The sequence below is a fragment of the Plectropomus leopardus genome, chromosome 3 (assembly GCF_026936395.1).
Source record: "Plectropomus leopardus strain MGB_pleo_1.0 chromosome 3, ASM2693639v1, whole genome shotgun sequence".
Taxonomy (NCBI): domain Eukaryota; kingdom Metazoa; phylum Chordata; class Actinopteri; order Perciformes; family Serranidae; genus Plectropomus; species Plectropomus leopardus.
In genome coordinates, this window is record NC_142178.1 from 5,613,173 (window position 1) to 5,640,047 (window position 26,875).

The 26,875-nt window shown below is 40.3% G+C and overlaps 1 protein-coding gene across 1 annotated transcript in view; it reads right to left on the reverse strand.

Moving 5' to 3' along the window:
* The window catches only part of doc2g (double C2-like domains, gamma), a 124,411-nt gene that overhangs the window by 21,153 nt on the left and 76,383 nt on the right, over positions 1-26,875 (reverse strand). The window contains 4 exon segments of the mRNA XM_088075419.1: positions 6,689-6,813; positions 8,629-8,685; positions 8,891-9,017; positions 19,719-19,828. Coding sequence (XP_087931545.1) covers positions 6,689-6,813; positions 8,629-8,685; positions 8,891-9,017; positions 19,719-19,828 — 419 coding nt within the window.

Genomic DNA, 26,875 nt, shown 5'->3' on the forward strand with positions numbered 1-26,875 from the left:
GAAGTGCACATCTTCAAGCTTTTGAACAATGAGCCGTGCCACTGTGCATGTCAAACAAGCTTACTGGTTCATCACATTTCCTCTAAGAACGTTGGTTGAAAACAGACAAGAAAAATGTCAGACCAGTCACTAGAAAAAAAATGTTGGCATTGTATGTTTATACAAACCACGAATACGTGGTAATAAGTTACATACGTGAGCTGACTAGTGCTAGGTGTAAGACATTTCTGTAATTATGTTATATTCATCTCTAATCCAGTAAAGTAACGTGTCACTTTTCTTAAGTCGGTTATCACATTATAGTAACTGAACAATCTATCATTACTAATCAGTGGCCCTGAACACGTTTCAAATCAACTTCAGCCACTTCTAGGCCCACTCATTCATTACATAACATCAGTTATTACAAAAAAAAAACCAAAAACTGTGTGTCATTATGGATAGTAACTTGAGCCTGGAGCAACATGTAAAAAGTAGTCCAGTCTTGTTTTTACCAGGAATATCTCCAAAATAAGATCACTTCTGTCCTTCAGCAACACAGAAAAATATCACATGCTCTTATATCCTCCTGCTTTGATTACTTTAACGCCTTGTTCACCTTCCTAGACAATAGAGCTACAGAACAGCTTCAAGTGTTCAAAATTCAGCAGCTACACTTTGACCAACACAAAACGATTCCCGCTATTAGGAAAGTCAGTCTCTTACATTATTTTATTGAGGCCTATTAAAATATTATTTGAGGCCCTTCGTATTTGTACTATTCAGCTTTGAGAAGGACAACACTCTTTTATATGTTTATATAGTTTGATTTTGAGGCAGCCCACTGCAGTACTGTCTTAATTTTGCTGATCTGTATTTTGTCATGTTTGGGTGTATGTAAGGTTTAACGTTATATTGTTAACTGGCAATTATGTGACAATAAATCTCAGGTAAAATTGCACAGTAACGCATAAGTAATGAAAAAAATTACTTTCTACAGGGAGTAATTCATTACTCTTTGTCAAAGTTATGAGTGATGTGTAACATATTATGTTTTTAAGTAATGACCTCAACACTGGAGCTGACTTTATCGTCTGGAGGTGGAGGGGAGGGAAGGCGGATGGCACGACACCAAAGGAGACACCTGCCAAGATGCAGACCACTGTCAGCGACCCATGAAAACAAAAATGGTTGTGATTTAGGGAGTCATTGCTGTGTTTCCAGCAGTGTCTTAGCCATCCAATGTGTGGGTTTCTTAGCAACCCTTCACTGTTTTTTCAGCGGTAATAGTGCAAAAAATGCATCTCCTTTTTAAAGAGACATCACTGCTTGTCTAACAAGGACTGTGCCACCAAACCAGGCATTGAGGCCAGGTATATATTCTATCCTGTGCACATTCGCTTACTGTATATGACCCCAGCAGAAGCATGTCTCAGCATTAAATCTACAGAAAGCACACAAAGGATCAGGAGGACTTTAAGCTATCCATCTCTTTTTCAGCATCTTTTACCACCATCCTCAGGCCATAAACAAACACTCTCATGGTCAAATGGGTCAAAAGCAAGTGAGAAATAGCTTACCGATTGTTAAACCTTCACTAACTGTATTACAGTCGCATTATTTTGGATTCACTGAAGAAACTAAATGCTACTTTAGAGCCATTAAAACTTATTTAACAAATTCAGTAACCTGAAGCTCCACCTGCCTTGAAGCCTCCCACCACTGGAGGTGGCGTTGGCTGCAGGATTGGTTGTTCTGTGTGGGAGATCTCTCACTTCCTGCACTGTTGGTATTTAAGTGAACCAGGCAGATCAGAGATGGAGCTGTGTGGGTTTTTATCTGTCACCATCCATGCCTTACAGGCATGTTGGCTCAGGTGTGCAGTGTCGGACGCTTTGCCTTTCCTCGCCTCTGTGTTTAAAAGACACTCAGTCTGACAGATGGTAGCAGAGTATGAATGGGAAAATAGGACTAGGCCCACAACTAACAACTGTTTTAATTAGCCATTAAATTAAGTTTTTTTTTAATTGATTGATTAATTGTTTAGTCTAAAAATTGAAAAAATCACCTTTTTCTCAAGCTGAAGGTGATGTCTTTAAATTGCTTTTTTTTTAACTGACCAACAGTCAAAACTCTAAAGATGTCTCATTTACAATGATATAAAATTTGAGAAAAGAAGCACAACGCTCACATTGAAGAAGCTGGAACTAATAAATGCCTGGCTTGATTGTTTCATAAATGATATCAGGTGTAGGCTTTGGGGGTATTATGGTATTACGGTATACCAGGGTTTTAGAAATCCCAATGGTATGTTTTTCAATACAGTCATAAATAATGATATATTTTATTTATGGGCACCATTCAGGACACTCAAGGTCACCTTAAATATACAACAATGATAAAACAACAAAATATTAGGACAGGATAGGTGCTTCTCTTTTCATTGAACTAATTGTATGTAGTGATACATAGTGACACTAAGTGGTGGAGGGAGTAGTTACAGGACTGTAAACAGCTGGCAGCAAGCAACAGTAGAGAGAGACTGCGGGGAATAATGGCATGGTTTTGACATCTAACAAACTGGTTAGATTCTTTTAGTAAATATGGAGGAAAAGGCAATGATCAAGTTGACAAGAAGTGTTCCACAAAAAGAAATAAGACGAAAATAGGAAAATTCTCAAAAAACTAGGGACAAGTCGTGTACAGATTATATTTTTAGAAATATGTTACAGAAAATGGAACAGATTTTTTATAATTAAATTTTTAACTTTTCTTTCAGGAAATTGTCTTGTTTTTGGATTTTACTTTCCTTTTATTCTACCTTCAAGTAATTTTCTTTTTATGTATGTATATATTTAAATTTTCAGTTCTAGGTTTATTTTCAGGTATCAGTTATTAAAGTTATTTCTTGTAGGCCTGACTTTTTACTCATATCTTGCTGATTTTTGGACTATTTCTTAAGTTGCTAAGTGCCGCCTTATGTTTTTCATAGAAAATCAAGCCAATTTGCTTAGGTTTCAAAGAGTTAAGAAAAATAGGTGTGAGAATGCTCTAGTGAAATTTCAGGAAGGTATGTTACATTACATACTGCCCAAGCCTAATAGATGACTAAAAATATTCATCAATTATCTGAATTATTGCTGACTAAGTTTCTGTCGATTGACTAGTTCAATTGTGACTAGCTGACACATTGTTTGAGTAATCCACATCTAACCTTTATCCTGCAGTGTGATTGGGACTGCTGTCTCTGCTGGCTGGATGTGACATTTTACGGCTCTCAGTGGCATTACAGGCAGCTGGCCAATCAGACACCTTTATCATGTGTCTTAGAGATTGTCATGGTTATATTCTCCATCGACTCACTGAGATGGAGTTTTAATGTTTAAGGCCAGACAGGCTTATAGTGCCTTTACATTTGGTCTGTGGGTTTTATGCCAAGCTGGTGTCACAGCAGGGCATCTGGCTTCGCCCACTCCATCCTGTCGGGTTATGTTCTGTAACTCTGGTTCTATAAGCACTCTCAGAGCCCTCTAACCTCAGCTGTGTTCATAATACCATCTAATTCTACCCAGGTTTGGAGTATGTGGTGTATTCACAGAGGACAAGTGTCAAAATTACATATACTCAAAAAGGCATTATGCAGGAGTGTGCTGTTAATGTACAAGACTGTCTCACATCGCAATGCACAAAGGAAATGTAGGAGTTGCACATAGTTGAAAAAAAAAGATGTGGTTGTGGATAAAGCTCATCAGAAAGCAAACAAAAGCGTATTATTTCGTTGGAGAAACATTTTTCTGGCTATTTGTGAAATTAAACTGGCAAAGGAATGCTCAGTCAGTTTTCAATTTCAATTTGAAAAAAATAAACCTTTAAGGTGTAATAGAAATATTGCATTCACGAGAATGAGACAGATGCAAGGTCACACTGACCTTGACTTTTGATCAACAAGTTCTAATCAGTTTATCTTTGAATGTTTTTGCCAAATTTGAAAGAAATCCCTCAGTGATAAATCCAGACAAGGTCAAAATGACCTTGAATTTGCCAAACTGAAAGAAATTCTCTCAAGGTGTTTTTGAGATATTGTATTGTGTCAACAATAATGGGAAAGACAGGCATTCAACCCAAATACATAATGCCTCCTGTTACAGCTATTGCTGGCACAGAGGCATAAAAAGAAGTAGTGGTTGGGGATAAAACGCCTCTAGAAACTCCCCAGAAAACAAACAAAAAAAGGTATTATGTGTCTGGGAGAAACATTTTTCTGGCTGTTTGTGAAATTATATTGGCAGTGGCATACTACAGTCAGAGTTTTTCCAACTGCAAGCAGCTTCTCTATTTTCTCTGTGTTTGAGCCATTATTGAAGTTGGTGGTGTTTTCTGTGTTTTGGATCTGGAAAAAAGACTAGGTGCTGAGTGGCAGCTACGAAGAGGTACGCTCTTCCAAGATACAGGTGAAAATCTACAGACTTCTACAAGTGTAGCACATTTTATTGTGCCGTGTAAAACCTTGTCAATTACTTCCAAAATGAAGCTGTTTTAAAATCTGATTAACACCTCCCTCAGTCATATGCCGCAAAATTGACAACATGTTCACTGCCAACATTTCTCAGCACAGTATCCCCAGATGGCAGCTAATGGTGAAGACATAAAAGATGGGTGACAAATTAAAAGGAAAACCCTTCAATTACTTCAAAAGGAACAGTGACTAAAGCGTCTCTGTTATGCTGTGGGGGGCAATTTGCTTGCGTGGTTTGGTTCCACTTGTCCCCTTAGAGAGAAGGGTCACTGCAAATCAATACAAAGTTGGTCTAAGGGATCACCTTTATCCTTTGATGAAACATTTCTATCCTGATGGGAGTGGTCTCCTCCAGGATGACAATTCCCTCATTAATAGGGCTAGAAAGGTCACTGAACAGTTTGATGAGTATGAGAATAATGTGAATCATACTTATGGCCTTCGAACTCACCAGGTCTCCACCTGATTAAACGCCTATGGGAGATTATGGACTGATGTGTTAGACAGTGCTCTCCACCACCATTATCAAAACACAGAATGAGGGAACATCTTTTGGAAGAAGGGTGAACAGTTCTACAGGCTGGAAGAATCAATGCCAAGGAGCATTGAAGCTGTTCTGGTGATCATAGCCACATATAATGGTACGCACATTCCAAATATATATCAAACAATATCAAGAACTAGAAATGCCTCAACGAACCACTCATGTTGAATTTATAGTTTCCATCCATGTCTGTGGTAAGGTGGATGCTTTCCATACATCTTCCCCCCGACAGCACAGGAGATCTCTACAATCAGCACTGTTTCAAGGTGGACACCCAAGATTAGTGTCACTAATTCAGCCTCTGACCAAATAACTTCCCTTCTGTCCCTGAGATATGGTGTAGTGGCTGGAAAAGTGTTTTTGCAGAACACCATGATGCCACAGTGATGTTGACCTTTGACTTTTCGGATATGTTATAACATAACGAAATAATTTTATTCCATTATACATTTGTGTGAAATTTTGTCATAATGAGCAGATGAATTCTTAAGTTTTGACCTAAACGTTCTTGTGAGCTCAGAGTGACCTTGACCTTCGACCACTAAATTCTAGTAAGTTCATTGGACCTTTGTAGAAAATTTGAGGTAAATTCCCTCAAGGCCCTCTTAAGATTTCACGTTCATGAGAATGAGACGGGCGCAAGACGTCACAGTAACCTTTGACCACAATGTTCTTATCGGTTCATTGTTGAGCCACAGTGGATATTTATGCCAAATTTGATGAAAATCCTTCGGGTTTTTTTTAGATATTGTGTTTATGAGAATGAGATGGATGCAAGCTCACAATCACTTTGACGTTTGACCACCTGATTCTAAGCAGTTCTTCTTAAGTCTAAGTGGAAGTTTGCGCCAAATTTAAAGAAATTACAGAAAAGGTTTCAGTGACCTTCACCATCCTAATGGTCCTAAAGGTGTCCTAATGTTGACCTTCACCATTAAAATCACATCAGTTCATTACTGAGTCCAAGTGGATCTTTGTGCCAAATATGGAGAAATGCCCTCAAGCCATTCTTGAGATACTGTGTTCACAAAAATGGAATAGACAGACAAACAACCCCATAACATAATGCCTCTGGCCATGGCTGTTGCCAGTGCGAAGGCATAAAAATGACACCCACACACACATTCAACCCAAAAACACACACCTGAGCGAATAAACTCATGATCATGTCTAAAAATTCCACAATGACTGCTCTCATAAAAATTCTGGCTTATTTCAAACCAGCATGTTTCCCATAAATGTGGCCATTGTGACTATTAGTTGTGCAACTTTTCACTCTCTGCCTGCGCTGTTGAGATTCAGGAAAAACTAGTCCTCATGCAAAACAATTTTGATCCCAATACAGGGAGCTGATACAGCTATTCCAGGTGACTTTTTTGTGTACTTTTAGTTCAGAGAGAAGCGTTTCAATTAATTAATCTAAAAATTATTGCCTGAATGTCTATAATATATAATATCAGGTGGCGAGTGCACAGCATATAGTTTCACAGAGACATTTACTCTGTGAGAAAAATGCAAGGTAGAAATAAACCTACACACCTGGACTTTTCACTGTACTACAAGAACAGCACACCACTCTAAACTGCAAATGCAGAATAGCTGAACTTGTTGGATATCAGGTTTGTTCATAAATATCAGACATGACTTACATTTTGACGAAGGGGTCAGAGTAACCGTTGGAGTCCATGGCAGCCAGATGGGCACAGCGTATGATCCCAACCAGCAGGCAGCCCTTCTCTGTGTTATAGCACAGTGACACCAGGATGCGGCCGCGCTGGGGGACACAGAAAACAACGGTGTCAGACACAGCACCTGTTTTCAACCTGACATTTCCCTCTTCAGTGAGCACACAGTGGGAAATCCTGCGGCAGGGTCAATAAAGTTTCTCAGAACACTTTTCACTCAAAGCATCATAAACTGGAATTGCCGTCTCACAATTGTATGCCTCCATGCACTAGTCAAGTTACACTTACAGTTAACATCCATGTCTGTGAGAACATGGATGCTTTACGCACATCTTCCCCTGGCAGCACAGAAGATCTGTATGATCAGCACAGTTTCAAAGTGGACACACCGAAGATTAGTGTTACCAATTCAGTGACCAAATGTCTCCCCTTCTGTTCCCGAGTTATGACTTTGAGTAATGTCCAGAAAGGTGTTTTGGGCAGAACACTATGATGTCAAAGTAAAGTTGACCCTTGACCTTATGTCATGACATAACTAAATCATTTTATTCTATTAGAGATTTGTGTAAACACATTTTCACAATAAGCAGATGAATTCTTAGGAGTTATGAGCAAAAACATGTTTGTGATCTCACAGTGACCTTCGCCACAAAATTCCAATCAATTCACTGGATTTTGGATTTGAATTTGAGGTAAATTCCCTCAAGACCTTAATTAATGTCACTGATTCAGTATTTCTTCTCACTCTGTCCCACAACTCTCCGCTTGTAGATCTCCTCAGATCTAGTTAGAGTTATGTCTTTGAGTAACGCCAATAAGTCTTTTTGAAGAACATTCTGATGGTGAAGTTGAGCTTTGACCTTTTGTCCATAAAATGTCATCACTTCATCATTTTATCCTATTAGACATTTGTGTAAAATGCCATAACTCAAGGCATTTCTGAGATATCAGGTTCAAGAGAATGAGATGGACACAAGGTCACAGTGACCTTGACCTTTGAGCACCAAAATCTCTATAGTTCACCAATGAGTAGTAAATGTTTTTGCAAAAGCTGAAAAATGTTGTCAGGGTATTTTTGGGATATCACATTCACAAGAATGAGAAAGACAAAGTTACAGTGACAGTGTCTTTGACCTTTGACCACCAAAATGGAATCAGCTTATCATTGAATCAAAGTGATAGTATATGACACATTTGAAGAAATTCCCTCAAGGTGTTCTTGGGATATGCATTCATGACAATGGGATGTACGGACAGATGTATGGACGAATGTACGTCCATACATATGAACGGACGGACAACCCAAAAACATAATGCCTCTGGCAGCGGCTATAGACAATGTAACTAAAATTGGATTAAAATAATTGTGAACTGCTACAACATTTTCACTTCCTAGGATATAGTGTTTTAGTTGTATGGGCAACAGGAGCATTCAAATTAAAGCTTGTAATTAAAGGCTTTATCTAAGGCCAGCAAAACGACATTGCTCCTTTCTCCTTCTAATCTCCAGCCTGAACCATAAACTGAGTCTAATCAGAGACCAAAAGCTATTAGCCTCTGTCTCTAAAATCATGAAGAGCAATGAGATAGGGACCACCAGAGGAGGAAAACACTGGAGCGGCAGCCTTGGTGTAATTTACAACATGTTGCTGTATGTAGTCATGTGAGTAGTTTCCCTTCACACAAGTCTATTAGACTTCATGCCTCAGACACAAATACTGATTAAAGATGCCTAATTAAACGTTTTTTCCTTTAAAGGAGGTGAAAATAGAAAATAAATTACAATTGCTTAAAAGATAAGAAAATGTATCAGCTATAGGAGTAATAGGAAATTACAGTGAGCCGTGTTTGGTTGAAGGCAGTAATAATAAGATCAGTGATGATAACGCTGATGATAGTTTTACCTCCTCCTCTGCCACGACTGCTCCCTGCTCCACCGTTTGATTGTTAGCTTCTTTATTCTGAAATGAGAAAGAGAGACATCATGGTTATAGCCTACAGAGCCTCCAGGTGCATATCTATTACACATTAGAATGCATTTTGAATTGATGACTGATAGCCCCCAGGCAAACATGCTCAATAGAAATAGGACCCATCTTGATATATATGTCCACAGAAACCCATTTTGTATGTATGTGCAAGCACACATGCACATAATGTGCCTACCTGTGCAATTCTCTCCAGGCCCATATTGTAGCGCTTGTTCTCGCCCTCTTTCAGCTTCTTCAGAGCCACTCTCACCTCGCCGATGAATTCATTTCGTCCGAGTCTGTCCATGTCACACACGCACAGCCTGTTTGCACGCAGACGCGCATACAAATGCAGAGATACAGAGGAGAGAAGCAGGTGAGTCACTGAAAAGTTACAGATGAACCCCCGCTGCCGCTCAGCTCCACTCATTATTGTGAAGCGAGCGTAGACTGTGCCAAATATATCCAAAGTGCATCTGAACAATCAATCAGCTCCTCCATCTGCAACAGAAGACAGGTTCCCGGTGGTTTCACGTGAGCGGCCTCGTGAATGATGAGAAGTTGTGTGACTGCTGAGGAGAGAGAGAAGGTTTCCAAAGGCTTTCAATCTCTGCTGTTGTTCCAGCAGACACTAATGTGTTGTAATTGAAGCATGTAAGAGGGCAGAGATTGTTTGAAGCAGGTAATCAGTTGAGAGGACATTGATTTTGTTTTGTCTAAAGGTAAAACCAATTAAAATGACTGCTATCAATTCATTTGCATGCACACTGTGTTATACCAGCCTGGTTGGTCTGGAAACAAGAAAATGAATTCAACACAAGCTCTTAGCGCATTATGTGGTGGTGCGCAAAACGTGTTAAAATTACATGCTAGCAACCCCAAAACAATGTAAATGCAAAGTTAAAGAGTATCTTTTATCATGGTGGACACATGAAATAAGTGAAAAAAAAGAGAAAGTCAAGGACAAGGACTTTTTTTTCCAGTCTGTGATTTGCCTCGAGTAGACTTTTATAGCAAATTTCGGACAGACCATATGCACTATGCCACAGGACGTTGGTATTAGAACAAATTAGCTAACAGATTGATAAATGTAATAGAGTACTCCAGGAATGCATCCTAAAACCTGGAAATGAGTTTGCATTTCAGCACCTCTCTTTCCCTTGTCTCTAAGTCAATGGGTTTTTGGTTAGAAGCCTGAAATAAGGTCTGAGTTTAACACAAGCTGAGAAGACTTTCACATTTTGTTCCATTACATAAGATACATCAGTAAATACCCCACTCAGAACTTTGAAGCTTTTATGTGTTTTAAAAAGACAGCTGCTATCAAGTGGCTGAGCCGTACTGTGCTGAACATGGATTTACTATCTCGTAGTGGTGGTAGTTTGTTTATAGCCTAACATTAGCTTTGTGCTTCTTGCAACTGCATTTAGGTTTCAAAAATCCTTAAAGTAATGTTCATTCATGAAATGATCTAGCTGAACAAAACGTGTGAATATCATAAATATTTGTGTTCCACAAAGTTTATTTTTGGCAATAATCCAAAATCCAATGGAAAAATCCCATAGGCTTATTGATGGGAAACAGGGCCACGCAAACTTCAACATCAGCCTTCAGAAAAACATCCCGGCACTCACATTTTTTTCTGAGTGAAATGTTCATCTGCATGTTTTGCTACCTAAGATTAGTAGCATATACTACTCATATACTTTTCAAAACTGGCTATACACCTGATGGGCCAACCTCCAAGCTAATTTGTTGCCATGAATCATTGGTCCTGTTTTTGTCTCTGTGCTGCTCCATACATGTATTCCACAAGATTGAACAGCAATGAAAACACCCAAAATTAACTTTTCTGCCATTTCTGCTGTGGCGTTTCTATCCATCTGTAAAGAGATGCATGTCATGGCGTTAAATTTTAGGGTCGTACTCCATATACTATATACTATATGGAAATACAGACACAAACAAAAACTGTGTGGAAGCAAGGTGTTATGCAGGTACATAACGATGAAAAGTATGTTTATGTCACTCACTTCCTGTATAGTTATTTAATCGAAACCAGTCTTTTCTTAAATATAACCATAATAATACTTCATACATATGCAATACCATATGTATTTTTTTGTTCTCTGAACTTTAGCAAATGCAAAAAAGGCTTTCACAAACCTAACCAGACTGCATCCATCTCAGAATGTTATCCAAGTTAACCAAGTGTTTCAAACTGCGACCACTTGTAATAAACTTTGCACTGGCATTGTTTTTATGTTGCCAGCATGTATTTTTATCCCATTTCATGTCCACCACCACATCATGCTTTGCTAAGAGGTTGTGTCACTTTTTTTCAAATTTCTGAGACTTTGTTGGTTATACATATTGTAGTTTCAGGGTTTTCTGAAGATGTACTCTAATACCCAAAGAAAAACAGAAGTTGACAGCCATGCATGAATCTCTCTTCGGTTGCATTCTAAATTTATAAAGAGACAATTGTATCAGTATTTTGTCTATAGCTATAGTTCTGTAAAATGATTTCCTCCACAGAGCGCACTTATTTAAACTGATGCTGCTGTTTGATGGAGGGTGAAAATTCCATCAGCTACAGTACAGTCTTCACAGCCCATCACCTGCTACAATATTCCCTCTGTGCTCACATATTCCCAGATGGACTGTCACTGCTCTTGATTTCTTTCTCGCTCCTCACTCTCTATTCTCAACCTTTCTCTCTGGCTCCCTACACACACGCACACACACACCTTCCCCCTCTTCCTGTTCTCTTCCTGTCCCCCTGACATTTGGACATTTGACATGCTGGTTCCAGCCTTTTAGTCATAACGGATGAGTATCACTAGCAGGAGCTTCAGAATAACTCTGACTCATGACCACTGCTGTCAGATGATTTATATGCCTTTGCTCTGTCATACATGCAGGGTGTCTTGTGATGAGACCAAGGTTGCTGTTGAAATGTGACACCAGTTCCGCCCAAAACTTTTTGGCTTCATCAGTGCAAACGCTCCATCCGTTTTCTTCGCACCCTCTCCCACAACTCTCCGCCTGTAGACCTCCTCTAAAACCCAAACAGATGCTCGTGGAATCTGTTCAACCTGCGGTGCCAAATTTAGCGTGGTGTCGGTGACAAAATCCGCCTCATGAGTTACATTAGATTATCAGGGTGTTTTAACACTGCATGGTGTCTGTACTTGTGAATGTTATTTTCTTAATGGTCTCGAACAAGTAGAAATATTTTTTTCATTAGGATCACAGCCATGTAATGTGGAGCTCATTGGTATTTAAAATATAAATAAATAATCCCGCTTTGTTATGCCATATTGCTTCGTATTCCATGTTTTAGGGATTTGTGTGATTAAAGGCTTAACTCTGTCTCCGACATTTGGCAATCACCTCATGTTCCTAAATAGTAATTGAACAGTTCAAGTCAATTTGCATGTTACAGTAAAATATTTAAGACATTAATATTTTAAAAAATATATTGCATGGCTAGTTAAAATTATACTCTAGACTGATATGGGGGAAATCCCAGCAATGCATACTAGATATACTAGATATACTAGATATGAGACACAAACCCAACGTCAATATCAGATAACATTTTTTTTAAGACTCGAAAGAGCCTTCTGCTGAATACCAATCATGTGATTACTTCATACAAGATTAAGGAGCCCATGTTACACCTGCACAAAGCGCCACAGACTGCAGAGAAACTCTCATTACTAGTTTCAGACTGACGCAGTTGTCATTTTCATGGCCAGCTCACACACTGTTTGGTAGCAATGCCCATCCTTATGCCCATGGGCAAGTAGGTCTAAAAATTAGGTGTAGTCATGTGCATTGCAAGTGTATTGCTATTTTGAGGCATCAGAAAATGTCACTGACCAACAAAAATCTGATCTACAGTGAGATTGGCACTGAATTTGCCTGCAAGTTAAAGGGCGAGTTATTCAGATAGTTAAGCCCGATATACACTGTGAAATTTTGGGCTGTCTTAGATGAAAAATGACCATCATGACGGAAACGTGGCGATATCTTTGGTCATGTCTCTTAAATGGGGGTCCAAATTCGCACAGCGAAAGAGGTTCTAGGGTGGTCATCGTCATCGTTGTAGGAAGTGAAAACTTATTTGCATTTTCTTGGCTCTGTCTTAACCAGGATTGACCCAAGGTCAATTTGTCCAGATGTTCTCAGCAATAGCCCACACCTGCCCCTCATGCTGCATGTCTATTGGTATGTCTAACATACCACCAGACATGCAGCATGAAATGATGCACTGATCAGCACGACTCTGCAGGTGAATGCTAAATGCTGGTAGATGCTAATACTTAAGCCGAGCTATTGTTGCAAAATTGGCATGCCAAGTTGGCCACCACTACAGCGGCGTAGATGAATGATGCACGCTGACGGCGTTTCGTTCTTGTGTATTGGCGCTGCTGGACGTAGGTCTTATCTGGATTCAGTAGGTGATGTCATCGCACAGTCTGCATACACCAAACTTAATGTCTTACCCAAGTTTATTAAGATCCATGTCACACAGACTATCTTGCACTAAGCTTTTAAGATTGCAAAAATCTTACATTCTGCAGGAGGCTAAAGATGCGCCTTCATAGACGGGGTCACAACAATTGTACACTCTGCCTGTGACACACATAGTGACGCACGAATGGCTAGTGGCTAAATTAAATAATACATTCTCTAAAGTGTGAACGTAGCAGAGAGCAGAGCAGAGCAGAGCTGCTGTCCCACTTCCCATGAAGAGAGACTGTGTTGATTCATGAAGTTAAAAGTTTTGTTCTGTTTCCTCTTACAAGTTCATAAGTACTATTTTTAGTTTTGCTTCTTAAATGTCCCTCTACATTTGCTGCAGTGACATTACTGATTACTACATTACTCTTAGCAGAAACCACTAGCTCTCCAATTTTCCGAATCTGCCTTGTGAGTTACGGTGTGTCAGCTGCAGGCTCACCAGTTAACTAACAACAGTAGCACTGAACACACTCTAAATGCACTTGCACCATGCACTTTAGAGACTACCATCATGCAGCGTTGCGAGGCTGTAGAACGCACAGCAGTGCCTTGCACTAAATGCTAACATTGGGAGTCGGACTGCCCTCCACTGAATAAATAGGGGACATTATTTCTAAGTATAACTGAGACATGTTCTCTGCACTTTATTAGGAAAAATAAAAGTGTTAACATCGGTGTCCATCGGCCTACTTTTTGCCAATAACAATTATTATGGCAGATAAAATTGGCTGATTAAATCGGCTTGCCGAATAAGCCATTAGTATGTTTTGGTATAAATCAAAATGTTGGATAAATGAGCACTAGATCAATATTAGAGGGGGGGGGGGGTCTGTCGGACATTCTATGGCTGCATCCAATATTTCCAATCCTAATTAGAGATGTAAACCTCACGGCAGCGCTGAAGAAAAAAAAAATAGGATCACCAAAGCTGGCAGAATTCATTATCTTGGGACAATGAATGTATGCAAAATATTTTACAGCAATCCATCCAATAGTTGATGAGATAAGACAGGCCGGACATGATGTGAACTGATGGACAGACAGACATTGCCACAAGCACTGCAAAAAGAAAGCAACCCCAACCAAAACCATCATTCTTATCGAGACATCTAACAGCTAATCAGAGATTTTTTTTTCCTTCTTCCTGACCATATCAGTACCCGACTATACGTCTCACCTGAGGCATCCAGTAGCCAATCTCAGCCTCACCCTCAATCCAACACCAAATCAAGTCCTATATTTGTCCCTATCTCGCCACAGCCGGGGACAGTGCGAGTCTATTACGAAACCTGACAGAGGGAGGGAGCGATAGAGGGAAGAAATTGAGGGGGAGAGACTAGACCTGGCACTGACATCATGATGGTAGTCTTTTAACACACGCACACACACACGCACACACGCACACACGCACACACACACACACACACACACACACACACACACACACACATACACACACACACACACACAGATAATCGTTTTAGTGATTAAAGCCAAAGGAAGTCTTAAAGCTGAGATTCTCCCCAAAGTCATGAGTGTACAATTCACCTCAGTTTTTCTGTGCATCTTTTAAAAGGCGCTGTTAAAGCGTTGAGTCATTTAAATGAGGGGAGGGATTGAGGCGCAACATTATCGTTGTCACTGCCGTACTAAATCATTTGAAATTTGCCCAAAGGCGGAGGCAGACTGAAGTGGCTGATAGAGAAACTGGACCTTATCTCAAAATCATGTCGGCCTCGCCAAAATAAAACAATCCTCAGAGCAACTCAATCTGTCTCAACTAAACACTTCAAAGCTGACCGATAAATCTGCTCTTTCTCACGTTTTTGATATTCTCTAGAAATTTCTCTCAATATCAGCATTAAAAAAAGCCCATATTTTTACTGGATATCAGTGAGAACTTTCGTTCAAATGAGACAATAGTGCTTTACGACTCAAGAACAGACTAAATAACTTCCACTTGGCTTGATTTTTCACTCAAGACTGGAGCACCTCCGGCAGCCTTCCTGCACCAATTGAAGGATTAGCTGGTATGAGGCCAACCGTGAAGTCTGAATTGAGGACAGTAGTTATTAGTTTACTCAGCTGATTCATTCTTAATAACAGACTAGACCTCCAGTGGCCCCTAGAGATACATTCTGCACACTAAGGAATACTTGAACACAGAATATAACAAAAAGAATGCTGTTACAACTTTGAGAGATTTTCCTTTCTCCAAGCCATTTCATAACCAGCCTCTATTTAGCCATCCATTTTTATTTAAGTGCATTTTACTTCGGCATAATGGCTTTATATAATCATTGTAACTGCAAATGAGTGAATGAATGGCGTAATAAATAAATAAATGCAGAAACACCAGTGCTCTCCCTCCACTTTACACACTGCATAAATCTTTTTACAGCATTTATCCTTCAGGACAAAGAATGGTGCAGTAGAATGGACTTGACGCCAAAGAATCTTTTAATGACTCAAAAGTTTTTGGCCACACTCAAGCTTTTATCATGGTCTCTGATGTGGGCTGAGGAACCAAACGGTAAGTAACTGCTTAAAGACTCATAAAAAGACTTTGATGACATCAAACCCCCTTTTTTGATGCTATTTATGGTCTGCAGTTCTATGCACTAGCCTGTTTATGTATTTTGATGCAGTATTTACTGCTCTATATCGTTGTTGTTATTGGTAGTGACGGAGTCCACCATTTCCAGGGTGGATTTAGGTTGTCTACCTAAGTACAAAGGATTCTCAGGGAACAATGCATGTGTAAAATCTAGCACAACAATAGCCTCACTGTTCACTCTTTTAAGTCACTGCCAATGCAAACCAAGCATCTCAAGTACTGCTGCCTCACAATGACTGAATTTGCATGCACACTAATATTCCACTATTATTGTGAATATGACCATATGCTGATTGTGATACAGATCGTGTTAACAGCATGTTTCATTTAGATATACCAAATGAGGTCTTTTTAAGAATTTAGCTTTTCTGATTAAGAAATGGGATATGCTGACATTATTCAGGTTTTAACCCTTTGAAACCTGGATTGACATCAGTTTTCTTGTGTTGCATTCAGATGCCTTTCACAAGCATTTAAACCCTTGAAACCATCAAATTGGTTTGATGTATTTTGAAAACATGAAAAAAAGGCAATGAGCAACTTGGCAAGAAATGTCCTGAAAATTGAAAAAAAAAGGCAAAAGGTGACAAGAAAAATGACTTGAGGAAGAAGAGAAATAAATAAATCCATTTCAAAAGTAACGGAAAAGGGTATATATAATTATTTTAATGATGTATTTAAAATTATGTTATAAAAGGAAAAAAAATAAATTAATCATTTTAGGCACTTTTTCTGCCCATTTTCTTGTTTCATTTGTTTCATGTTTTTTTGTTCTTTTAATGTTATTTTCTTGATACTTGGCAATATTTTGGGTCATTTCTTGTAAAGTTACTCTTTGCCTTCTGATTTCCTTGAAAGGAATCAAACCAATCAAATTATTAGGTTTCAAAGGGTTAGTGGTATTTAGACTTTTATATAGACAGTTATAGCTTTAGACAGTTATATAGCACATCCAGAATATGTCACATTTGGGGTTTTTACTACAATTTGCTACACATGGTCTCTTTTCTGTTTATGGTCAGCTCTGTGCATTGTACACAGACTTCTTAGCAAATACTTTGCAAGGCTGTGCCCCCCCAAAAAACCCACATTTCTGGTTGGAAGAAGACATATATCTACTTTTTAATCATTATGAAAGACTTGGATGTTCACAGGCTTTTGAATATACGAAAATTGTGCAACTCAGACATTTTTAAGAAGGTGGTTGAAAGAATGAAAGAGGGAGGGTTTGTTTGCACAGTCAAACAAGTGTGCAACTGGTGGAAACTTCTAGAAGTGCAAAATCCGATTTTGATGCAATAAAGCAAAATGGGAAAAGGTTGCTCCAGCTTTCTCAGTTTTCTATATTTTGACATGACAAATGCCATGTTAGCACACGGTAATGCATGGCTACATGTAAGCAGGGGTATTAGTGGGATGTTCGTTGTAATTAGCCATGTAAACAGCTTAAGGCTCATTCATACTCCATTTATGTATGGTAATGAAATCCCTTCATATCGATGGTTGAAAATGCCACATACTTCCATGCTGTCTTTACTTTGACATAGATGCATCCACCTGTTGGCACTAGAGAGCGTGTCAAAACTTCCAGACAATAACAAAGGAGGTGAAGGTGGAGGAGGTTCAAATAATGCACCTTTCAACGGCAGTGTTGTTGACGGCGGTGGTCTGTGAGGCCATGGAATAAATTGCTACATTCATTCATTCATTCATTGTCTGGCACGGCTTGTCCTCGTAAGGGTCACGGGAGGGCTGGAGCCTATCCCAGCTGTCATTGGGTGAGAGGCGGGGTACATCCTGGACAGGTCGCCAGACTATCGCAGGGCTAAATTGCTACATGTAGACAGAAAATTCTTTTCACTATATTATTGATTTATTGATTTATTCCTTTTTTAAATTTCTGAGTCCTCTCCTACTGTTGTATCTCGCCTGAACTACACTAAACTGTCCCGACAAGCTCTGGTGGTACTGCTCCATTTGTCGATATCTTTAAGCTTTCAGAAAACATGCAAAAATACAAATGAACAAATGTAGAGTAGGAGGGAAGGCTCCTTCCATCCCTGTAAACATATCTACTGTTGAGCATAAATAATATTTAAGTATGATTATTGTCTTTTTCTGCATAAATGGAATTTGTATTTCTGACAAACTAGCTGCTCAAAAAGTCACAAAGCCACAGGTGTTACCAAACCTACCAGGAGTGCAGGCAAAGATTACAATTAAACCTGAATTAAAACACAGCTTAGAAATAATCACTGTTCTCACTTAGAAACACATTATGCTGTAATTGAATGGGTTTGCTCTGACTGCAGTGTGGCTCAGTTCAACTGTAAACTTTGTACCGTCCACGTCTTCAGGCAGGTCTACGGAGAGGCTGAGTCTGGACAGAGTCCTGCCGCTCAGCAGTGCACAGAGCACAGGTATCAAAGAGTACAGCATCCCCGCCTTGGCGCCCTGCTGGGACCGGCAGTGCGGGCACAACCCGGTGAGTAAACATCTCTCCGGGGATCCCTCTCTGCTTCTCTTTTCTCTGACTGTTCGCTGCCTTCTGCGGAGTAATGAGAACAAAGTCTGTCTGTTGGCTGAGGTATCATGCTGGCGCCTGAACACATCCACTGAGAGTTTGAGCAGATTTTCTTCCTCTCTTTATCTTTCTCTGTCTGTCGCGTGCTGTCCCCGCGTTCCTCGCTGTCAGACAGCGTTTCATTCACTCCTGCTCGTTTGCTGTCTCACGGATTTTTTACTGTCCTCATTCTTTCGTTTTTTTGGGCTCCCCTTTGAGTAAAAACTCCTCCCCATCACTCACCCTCTTTTCTCAAGCTAAGTGAATTTTCTCATTCATCACTCTACCCATCTCTGTGAGCCAATTTCTCGCTTTCTATAGAGCCATGGATTCTCTCCATCCCGCCATTCTTTCATCTTCCTCAGTCTTGGCCTCCCTCGTTTCGCCTTCCACACCACCTTATCTGTCACTTGACATCATTCACGCTTTTCCTCCTGCTCTTTTTGTTGATCTTGGCAGTCACCTCTCTCTCTCTATTCATCTCTCGCTTGACACTGGTCACACTCTGCCTCCTCTTCCTGGTTTTGGCATCCCAGAGCCCCCATGCTGCTTTGTGTCTGTGGGCTATGTCCTTGAACAGAGGTCAGGTGGGTTTCCTCTAGTTTGAGGGGTGACTCCTCATTCGCTGTGAGTGTGTGTTTAGGGAGGGAGAGTAAATGTTATTCCCGAATGTGTGTGTTTGTAAAAGCTCAAGGACGTGTGTTATTTGTTTCCTACGTACAGGGGAGGGGCCATGCATGTTCTTTCCTGCCAGTGATTGCCCTTGACATACACACACACGAGGATGAGAACACACCTGACTGCTCGCATTTGTGTGTGTGGCGCAGACGGGAGTCGTGCATGTGTGAGCTCGTGTTTCCTCAGGATAAACAATACCATCCGACCCTATTATGAATCTGCTGAGCAAACTGACACTGATTGTACGCACTGAACAAACAAAACCGTCTCTGAATCCACTTACACATGCGGTGTGACACGGGTGTATCAGACTTTTTGGGCCAAGATGGCTACGCTTGACCTCAATCACTCCATATGGAGCGCACAGTAGGAAAGGAAGGGGGAGGAGACTCAGCCAACACCTGAGCGGTTACCGCAGCAACAGCAAGTAGAACAGTTGGCTGGCGCCGCCCGGCTGAAATAATGAATTACCTGGAAAAGCCCACTGGGAAGCAGAGATGGCTGTTGGCAGTTCACGGGAGAAATGGAAAGCATGGATCTTCATTCTCCACATAATAAACTGGTCATTTGGCTCTCTGTCTGGGGAAAACTGCTAATTGGCGGTCAGAGGAAGATTCAGAGAGGAGCACCTACCTGAGCGTTTTGGTGGTCATGTCTGCGGCCGTGATGCCGTGATACACCAGCGTTTCATTCCACACTGGGTTTAGCGTGTTCTTCAGGGTTTTTGTGCGTAGCTTGTTTGCCTGAGAAGACAAAGAAGAAATATGAAAAGACTAGACATGCAGTCTTACTTGCACTTACAGTTTATATCCATTTCTGCAAGAACAGGTGCTTCACACACATCTTCTATACAATTAGCACAGTTTAACCCTTTGAAACCATTTCTGACACCCTAACAAATATTTAATCCTTCAAAAGAGCAAATTTATATTCTTTCCTTTTAAAAACAAGAAAAAAAGGCAATGAGCAACTTGTCAAGAAGTGTTGTGCAAATTACAAGAAATCAGATTTGTGAAGTTATTTAAAACATTTTTAAAAAAGCAAAACACATTTGTAATGATCATAATTCTATATTTAGAATTATTTTAGACTTTTTATTTTATTTTACTATTACTATTATTAATATTATTATTACACCTATTTTTTGTTAATTTTCTTGTACCTTTTATTTTACTTTACGTACATTTTAATTTTAATTATTTATTTATTTTACTAACTTTTAGGTCATTTCTTCTTAAGTTGCTAATGGCCCTTTTACCATGTTCTTGGAAGAAATCAAGACAATTTGCTTAGGTTTCAAAGGGTTAAAGGTGGACACCCAAGATTAATGTCAGTAATTCAGTATCCGAGCAAATGGTTCTGAGATATGATGCTGAGTTATGGCCAGAAAAGTGTTTTTGCAGAACATTAGGATGTCACTGCTGACCTTTGACCTCTTGGATATAAACGTCAGACCTTTACTATTATATCCTATGACACATTTAAGTGAAATTTGAGCATTTTAATTCTTGACTTATGGCCAAAAACATGCTTTATGAGTTCACCATGACCTTGACCTTTGACCTGATTCTAATCAGTTAGTTTATCATGGGGTCCAAGTGAACTTCTGTGCAAAATTTGAGGACAATCCCTCAAGGCCATCTTCATATATTGTCTTCACGTAAATGAGACGGCTGCAAGGTCATAGTGACCTTGACTTTTGAACACCAAATTCTAATCAGCCCACTGTATCATCCAATTGAATGTTTGTGTCAAGTTTAAAGAAATTCCCTCAAGATATTTTAAGATATCGCTTTCACGAGAATGAGACAAATGCAAGGTTAATGTGACCTTGACCTTTGACCACTAAAATCTAATCAGCTCGTCCCTGAGTCTATTCAAACGTTTGAATTTGAAAAGAAAAAAATCCCTCAGAGGTTTTCTTAAGATACTGCGTTCAAGTATGAGACAGATGAGGTTACAGAGATCTTGACCGCTGACCTATGACCACCAAAATCTAGTAAATTCATACTCGTCTCCACGTGGATGTTTGTGCAAAATCTGAAAAAATCCCTCAAGTCTTTCTTAAGATATTGCATTCACAAGAATGAGACAGACGGGATTACAGGGACCTTGACCATGGACCTATGACCACTAAAGTCTAATACGTTTATACGTGAGTCCAATGGAATATTTGTGCTTAATTTAAAGAAACTTTCTAAAGACATTCTTGAGATATCGTATTCATAAGAATGGGCCAGACGGACATAAGTATAACCCAAAAACATAATGCCTCCACTCCTCTATCACCAGCATGGAGGCATAAAAATCATGGGAAGGGAAGGATCAAAAGAAGAAATGTTTTAAAGGTGAGGGAGCAAAATCAGATCAGGATGAGAGAAAAGAGAATAAAAGATCATGAAAAGGAAAAAAAACCAGTGACACCAAAAGATCAAGAAGGAAGGAGAGAAAGAGTGTAGAAACATCATTTATCTCTGTCCCTCAGGAAATCGCAGACATCTGCTGCCTACTTTGCAGAGGAGAGCGAGAGGACGCAAGGCTTCCCTCGTCTCACCTGTCCGTCTGTCTCCTCCCCGACATGATAAGACCTCCAAAAACAAGCACCCTGTCTGAAACACAACACAACACAGCAGCCAATTAAGCTGCACAACACAGTCGGCATGAAAAATTCAAGCTTTCCAGGAGAGGAAATGCCCACGAGCCCTTAATAGCTTCACCATCCATAAATAAAGTTAGCAGCCACTTGCTGCCTCATTCCCCACCACTGCCTTCAGGACGTGTTTGTCTTGTTTAAGTTTTTATTTTGGATTTTCTTTTGTATGTATTTTAATGTTTATAAAGCCTTCCAGGAATTGGGAGTGCATCCAAATAAAATGCATTTTTACTGACTCCCTAAGTACATTAATCCACACTAGCCAAAACTGTAATGATGAATTTTTAGACACATTCTTGTCAAAAAATGTGGGTTAATAAGACCTTATAGAGCCAAAGGCAGAACTAATTGGTTGTTTTGAGCTTCAGGAGAGGCTTTCAGTGGTAGGAAGAATTTACTTAAGTGCTGTAAGTAGAATTGAGGTGCTTCTGTTTTACTTGAGTGTTTCAATTTTATGCAACCTTACTTCTGCTCCACTAAATTTAATTCACAGCTGCAGATGATGGTGACTCTGCAGATTTAGATTTAAAACATCTGTAGTGAGAGTATAATATGCAATACACTAGAGATAAATATGGTAATATACTATTTTTTTCTAATTGTGAAAAATGATCAATGAAAGACCAAAACCAACACCTAAGTCATCATAATAACATAATCTTTTCAGCAAAGGCTTAATATAAAGTAGCTTATTACTCTGTGCCATAGACAGGTCCACCGTCAGGGGGGTGAAAGGTTACACATGACCAGGCCCAGGGCTAAAGGGGGCCCATGAAAGGGTCTATGGTCGGCCCTTAAATGGAATCCTGTACAACAATTTACTTTCTGACTTATATCACTATCAACACTTTATATGCATAAACATGTTAAATAAATGTATTGTTAATCATTGAAAGACATTTCAACATACCATCTGATATTCTCAGCTCTGCAGGTATTGTGAAATAGGCTCCATTTCGAAGTGAAGACATGAGTATAATATTAAACAACCATGCTAGTGGCATTGCCATTATCAAAAAAGTGTATTTAAATATTTCTGCATACTGGGGTCCCTGTCCTGTCTTAAACTGCATAAATTGGGTATGACTGGAAAACTAAGAATTGACAGCATTAGGCCTGCTGTATAAGTTTAATATGACCAATATTTCCTGACCACTAACGTCACCATAAAGATCCATTATTGTGAATAAATCTATTAAAAGTGCCTCCAGTGATTTAGTATTGCACTTCCTGTAAAAAAAAAAAAAAAAAAGGTCTGAAACCAAATGATCAGTACTGTAAAATATGAAGTTCAAGTATTCTCAAGGTTGAAACAAGCAAACTCAGAACCAGGCAGACAGGGGAGATTAGCCAAACAGGGTATCAGGCCAATGAGCAGGTGTCCAAAAAGGGGTGGCTATAACAGCCAAAACTCAAGCAGAGAGAGAAAATGGCAGGAAGCTGTGGGCTGGTATATATGCCAGTAGGCTGATGAGGAAGTGGGTGGAGGCAGCCAGGTAAAACTTCTAAATCAGGGCCCCAAAATGTCCCAAGTCAAAAGCCAGCAGGACCATACTCCTCCAAACTGACCAGGATTTTGGGTGGTGCCTGACAGTGAAGGCAACAGGAAGTGGCGGACCTTAGGAAGCACTGCAGCTGTTTATAGGTGAAAGAGACAGGCCAGGGGCCACAGATAATATAGCCACCTCTGGTTCAATGGTACTGTTATGCATGGCCTCTGTTAAACGAACTAATAAGGAATAATGCCATGACTGCCTTGACCTTGAAGGGTCCATCTGGATGTTTCCTGCGGTGACAATGAACCCCAGGAATGACACCTAAGACACACAGAACTGACACTTCTTTACTTGGACAAACAGTTGTTTCTCCAGCAGGCACTGCTGTCAGAACATCATCCAAATACAAAAAGCTAACTTGTTCAGCAAGTCCCACTGCACGTCATTTACTGCGGCATGGAAACTGTAGGAGCATCAGTTAGACCCAAAGGCACCACCCTTCATAGTGGCTGCTCGGTGTATTAAAGACAGTCATTAGGGTCAACTTTATTTTGCAGATTTTAGAGCTCCCTTCTGAGCTACAGACGATATAATACATCTATTCTCACAGGCTCATTACCACTAAACCAACCTACATGTGTTAAATCTTTAAAAACAGATCAATGAGCCACAGGCATTGCTTTATTTCCAGTCAATAGACTGTCCTGATAAATACTTAATGTATATTAAACCGCCACTAAAAAATACTCCAATACCCCGCACTGAGACGGAATATGCGGGAGTGTCACCTAAATGACCCATTTTTGAGGGAGTGTAGGGTGAAAGCCATCTCCCCATCTCAGCAACTACGTATTTATCTGGCTGGATTGGGGCGCCCAGTATTTCAGTAAGGTAGAGTGTGCACCCCACGTGCGGAGGAAGAGTCCTTGCCACAGCGGCTGCTGGTTTGATTCCAGTCTCTGCCCTTTTTTGCATGTCATCCCCTCTCTCTCCCCCGTTCATATTGATATCTGTCCTATCAAGTATAAGCAAAATCCCTAAAACTAATCTTTAAAAAAAAGGTCTTACTGGATTTAGTGACATCTAACTGTTCAAACACACTTAATTTCTTTTACTCAATTAAATATTTAATGATGGAAAGTGAAAGTATTAATTGTTGCTGTGGACTGCAGATGTCTTTCCAGTCCTATCACCGGTTATGTGATTGGCAACTGTAGCGGGACAACGAAAGTTTCTCAAAAAGTTCAATCTATTTTGGCTTTTTGCTTCAGCCCACTGCTGTTATGTTTTAGTCCTCCCAAACTGCCCCACCACTGCAGCCACAACCATTCCTATGAACGGAAGAAGTGGCATTTCTGCCGCAATGCCAGATTAGCTGTGACTGCAGCCTCACTCCTGCTTGAGTAACGCTTGATCTAAATGACTGTGCCAGGCTTTTAGGGAGTTATTTATTTGAAATTATGTATTTGTGACCCATTTTCAAAGATTTGCATCTTCAGTAGGAACACTTTAGCTCCAGGCTGAGTGCCAAAGCTCTGCACGGAGAAGTCTAAGAGTACTGAGAGAAGGACTAACAAATTGTTGATTTTGGTCTTTTTATGGGATTTGTTGACAATAACAGAAATATGGAGCATCTACAGCCCCATATTTAAAATATTCCAACAGTACGTAAATTAGTTGGAAATATTTCCATCTCTACAAGTTATGAAATGCTGTATTCATTGTAATGCGTCAGTACCAACACAGACTGAGTCATAGTGCATCCTTGCATATCAAATACTTTTCATTTGACTCTTCTTTGGTATCAATACTGTGATACCTTTCCTAAAGTAACTTTAATCTGTATCACAGTATTCAACAGGTTCTCATCCCAAGTCATAACATACTGCTGCTTAACAGTTCCATATTACATTCTAGATGTCCTTCTGCATCAGCTGTTGACACTGAGATGGCAACAAATGCACACAGTGGGATTATAGTGCAAATGGCTACATTTGGACAACACAAGCACATGGCAACCAACACCGGGACATCAACAAACACACATGCTGGCACAGACGTTTAGGTTTAGAAAAAAAAGCAAATGCTTAGATGTAGAAAAACACATCACATTCAGATGGAAATCAAGCACCAGGCCCCCACATGAAAGTCAGGGATTTGTTCGATCTATCCACCACCCCTCTTGGCCACCCTATGGGGACCTTCATGCTCTTACGTCGATACAGACAGCGTTTCAACCCAACGCCGACCAGCGGTGTATTATGCAGACACGACAGGTTCCATTTGGCCACATTCTCAACTGACTCTGACTGTTTGTGTATCATGCTGCCGGGGCAGGTGCCCTCCGGTGGCACATTGTAACACTGCAGACGATTGTGTCCAGCCGCCTTCTCAGCTGTCCAGAGGGCATATCAAGCAGACGTGACAGGTTCCAAACGGCAGCAGATCATGCGCATCACGCGGATGTGAAAGGTGGGTTGCTCCGAAAGCACTGCTAAATCATCAGTATATGATGACTTTGAAACGAGAATAGGCTGAGTATATTTTCTTGAAATTATGGTACTGCTATTCATATTCAAGTAAAAGATCTTGAACCACTGATGTTTATGCACATTTAATTATCTATACGTGCCCTCGGCTGGAAGAGAAAGTGTGTAGACTATTCTCTCCAAACACTTTTGCTCATGTCTGAAGCTTTGCAGATAAACACCTCATCTTCGTTCGTCTCTCTTTTTTCCTTTCTGCCACAGTCAGCCTCTTGCTAACGCCTCAGGGCCAGATGCTGAGCCCTCTCTTCCATCTTCTCTCTCCTGCTCTGTTTTTGTCCCCATATCCCATTGTTCTGCCTTCCCCTCACTCCCTCTCCTCCCGTCACTGTCCCCCTTTTCATTCTCCATTTTCAGCTGGAAACTTTTGGCTTTATCTCCAAGAGTCACCCCCTCCAGAGCCAGCACCATGAAGGGAACAAGTGTCTTCCAATTCATGTTGTTTGTTTGATTCATTAATGCACAGGAGGAGATGTTTCACCGGGCAGAGTCACGTCTTGCAGCGGTGTTGCACAGCTATATGTGTGCCAGCGACAAAAATTCGCAAAGAATCGTCGCTCCTGATTGACTGAATCGGGTTGGTTTTCTGACTGCATGCATCTACAAACACTTAAACACCAGTTCCCTGTGCCTGCCCTCTGTCACTCCCTGACTACGTTTTCCCTCTACACTGGCGCTTTTGCATCTGTTTCTAAATGTTTTATCTCTAGCCCTCCATCTGTCCATCACACTCTCCCGTCTTTCTCTCCATCTGCCTGTGTGGATCTTTCTGCTTTTTTTCACTCCTTCTCTCTCAATCCCAGCTTCCCAGAGCTGTGGATTAAGTCTGTGTGTGAATTTTCCATGCACCTTAACTAGGAATGGGAAGATTAAATGAACAACACAGAGTCTCCTGCACTGTCCTTATACATGTTTGTGTGAGACTGAGGGGGGGTGATAGAGAAGGAGGGACGGATGAAGGCAGTTTCTCTGGGTGACTGTGACTAAAGCCTTAGCATGTGTCTGCAAGGTCATGTGCCGCATGTGTTGCAGTGTGTGTTGGACTGGTCAGAGAGCGTGAGCTGGAGGAGGGCGAGAGAGGTGGGGAAAGGCGCG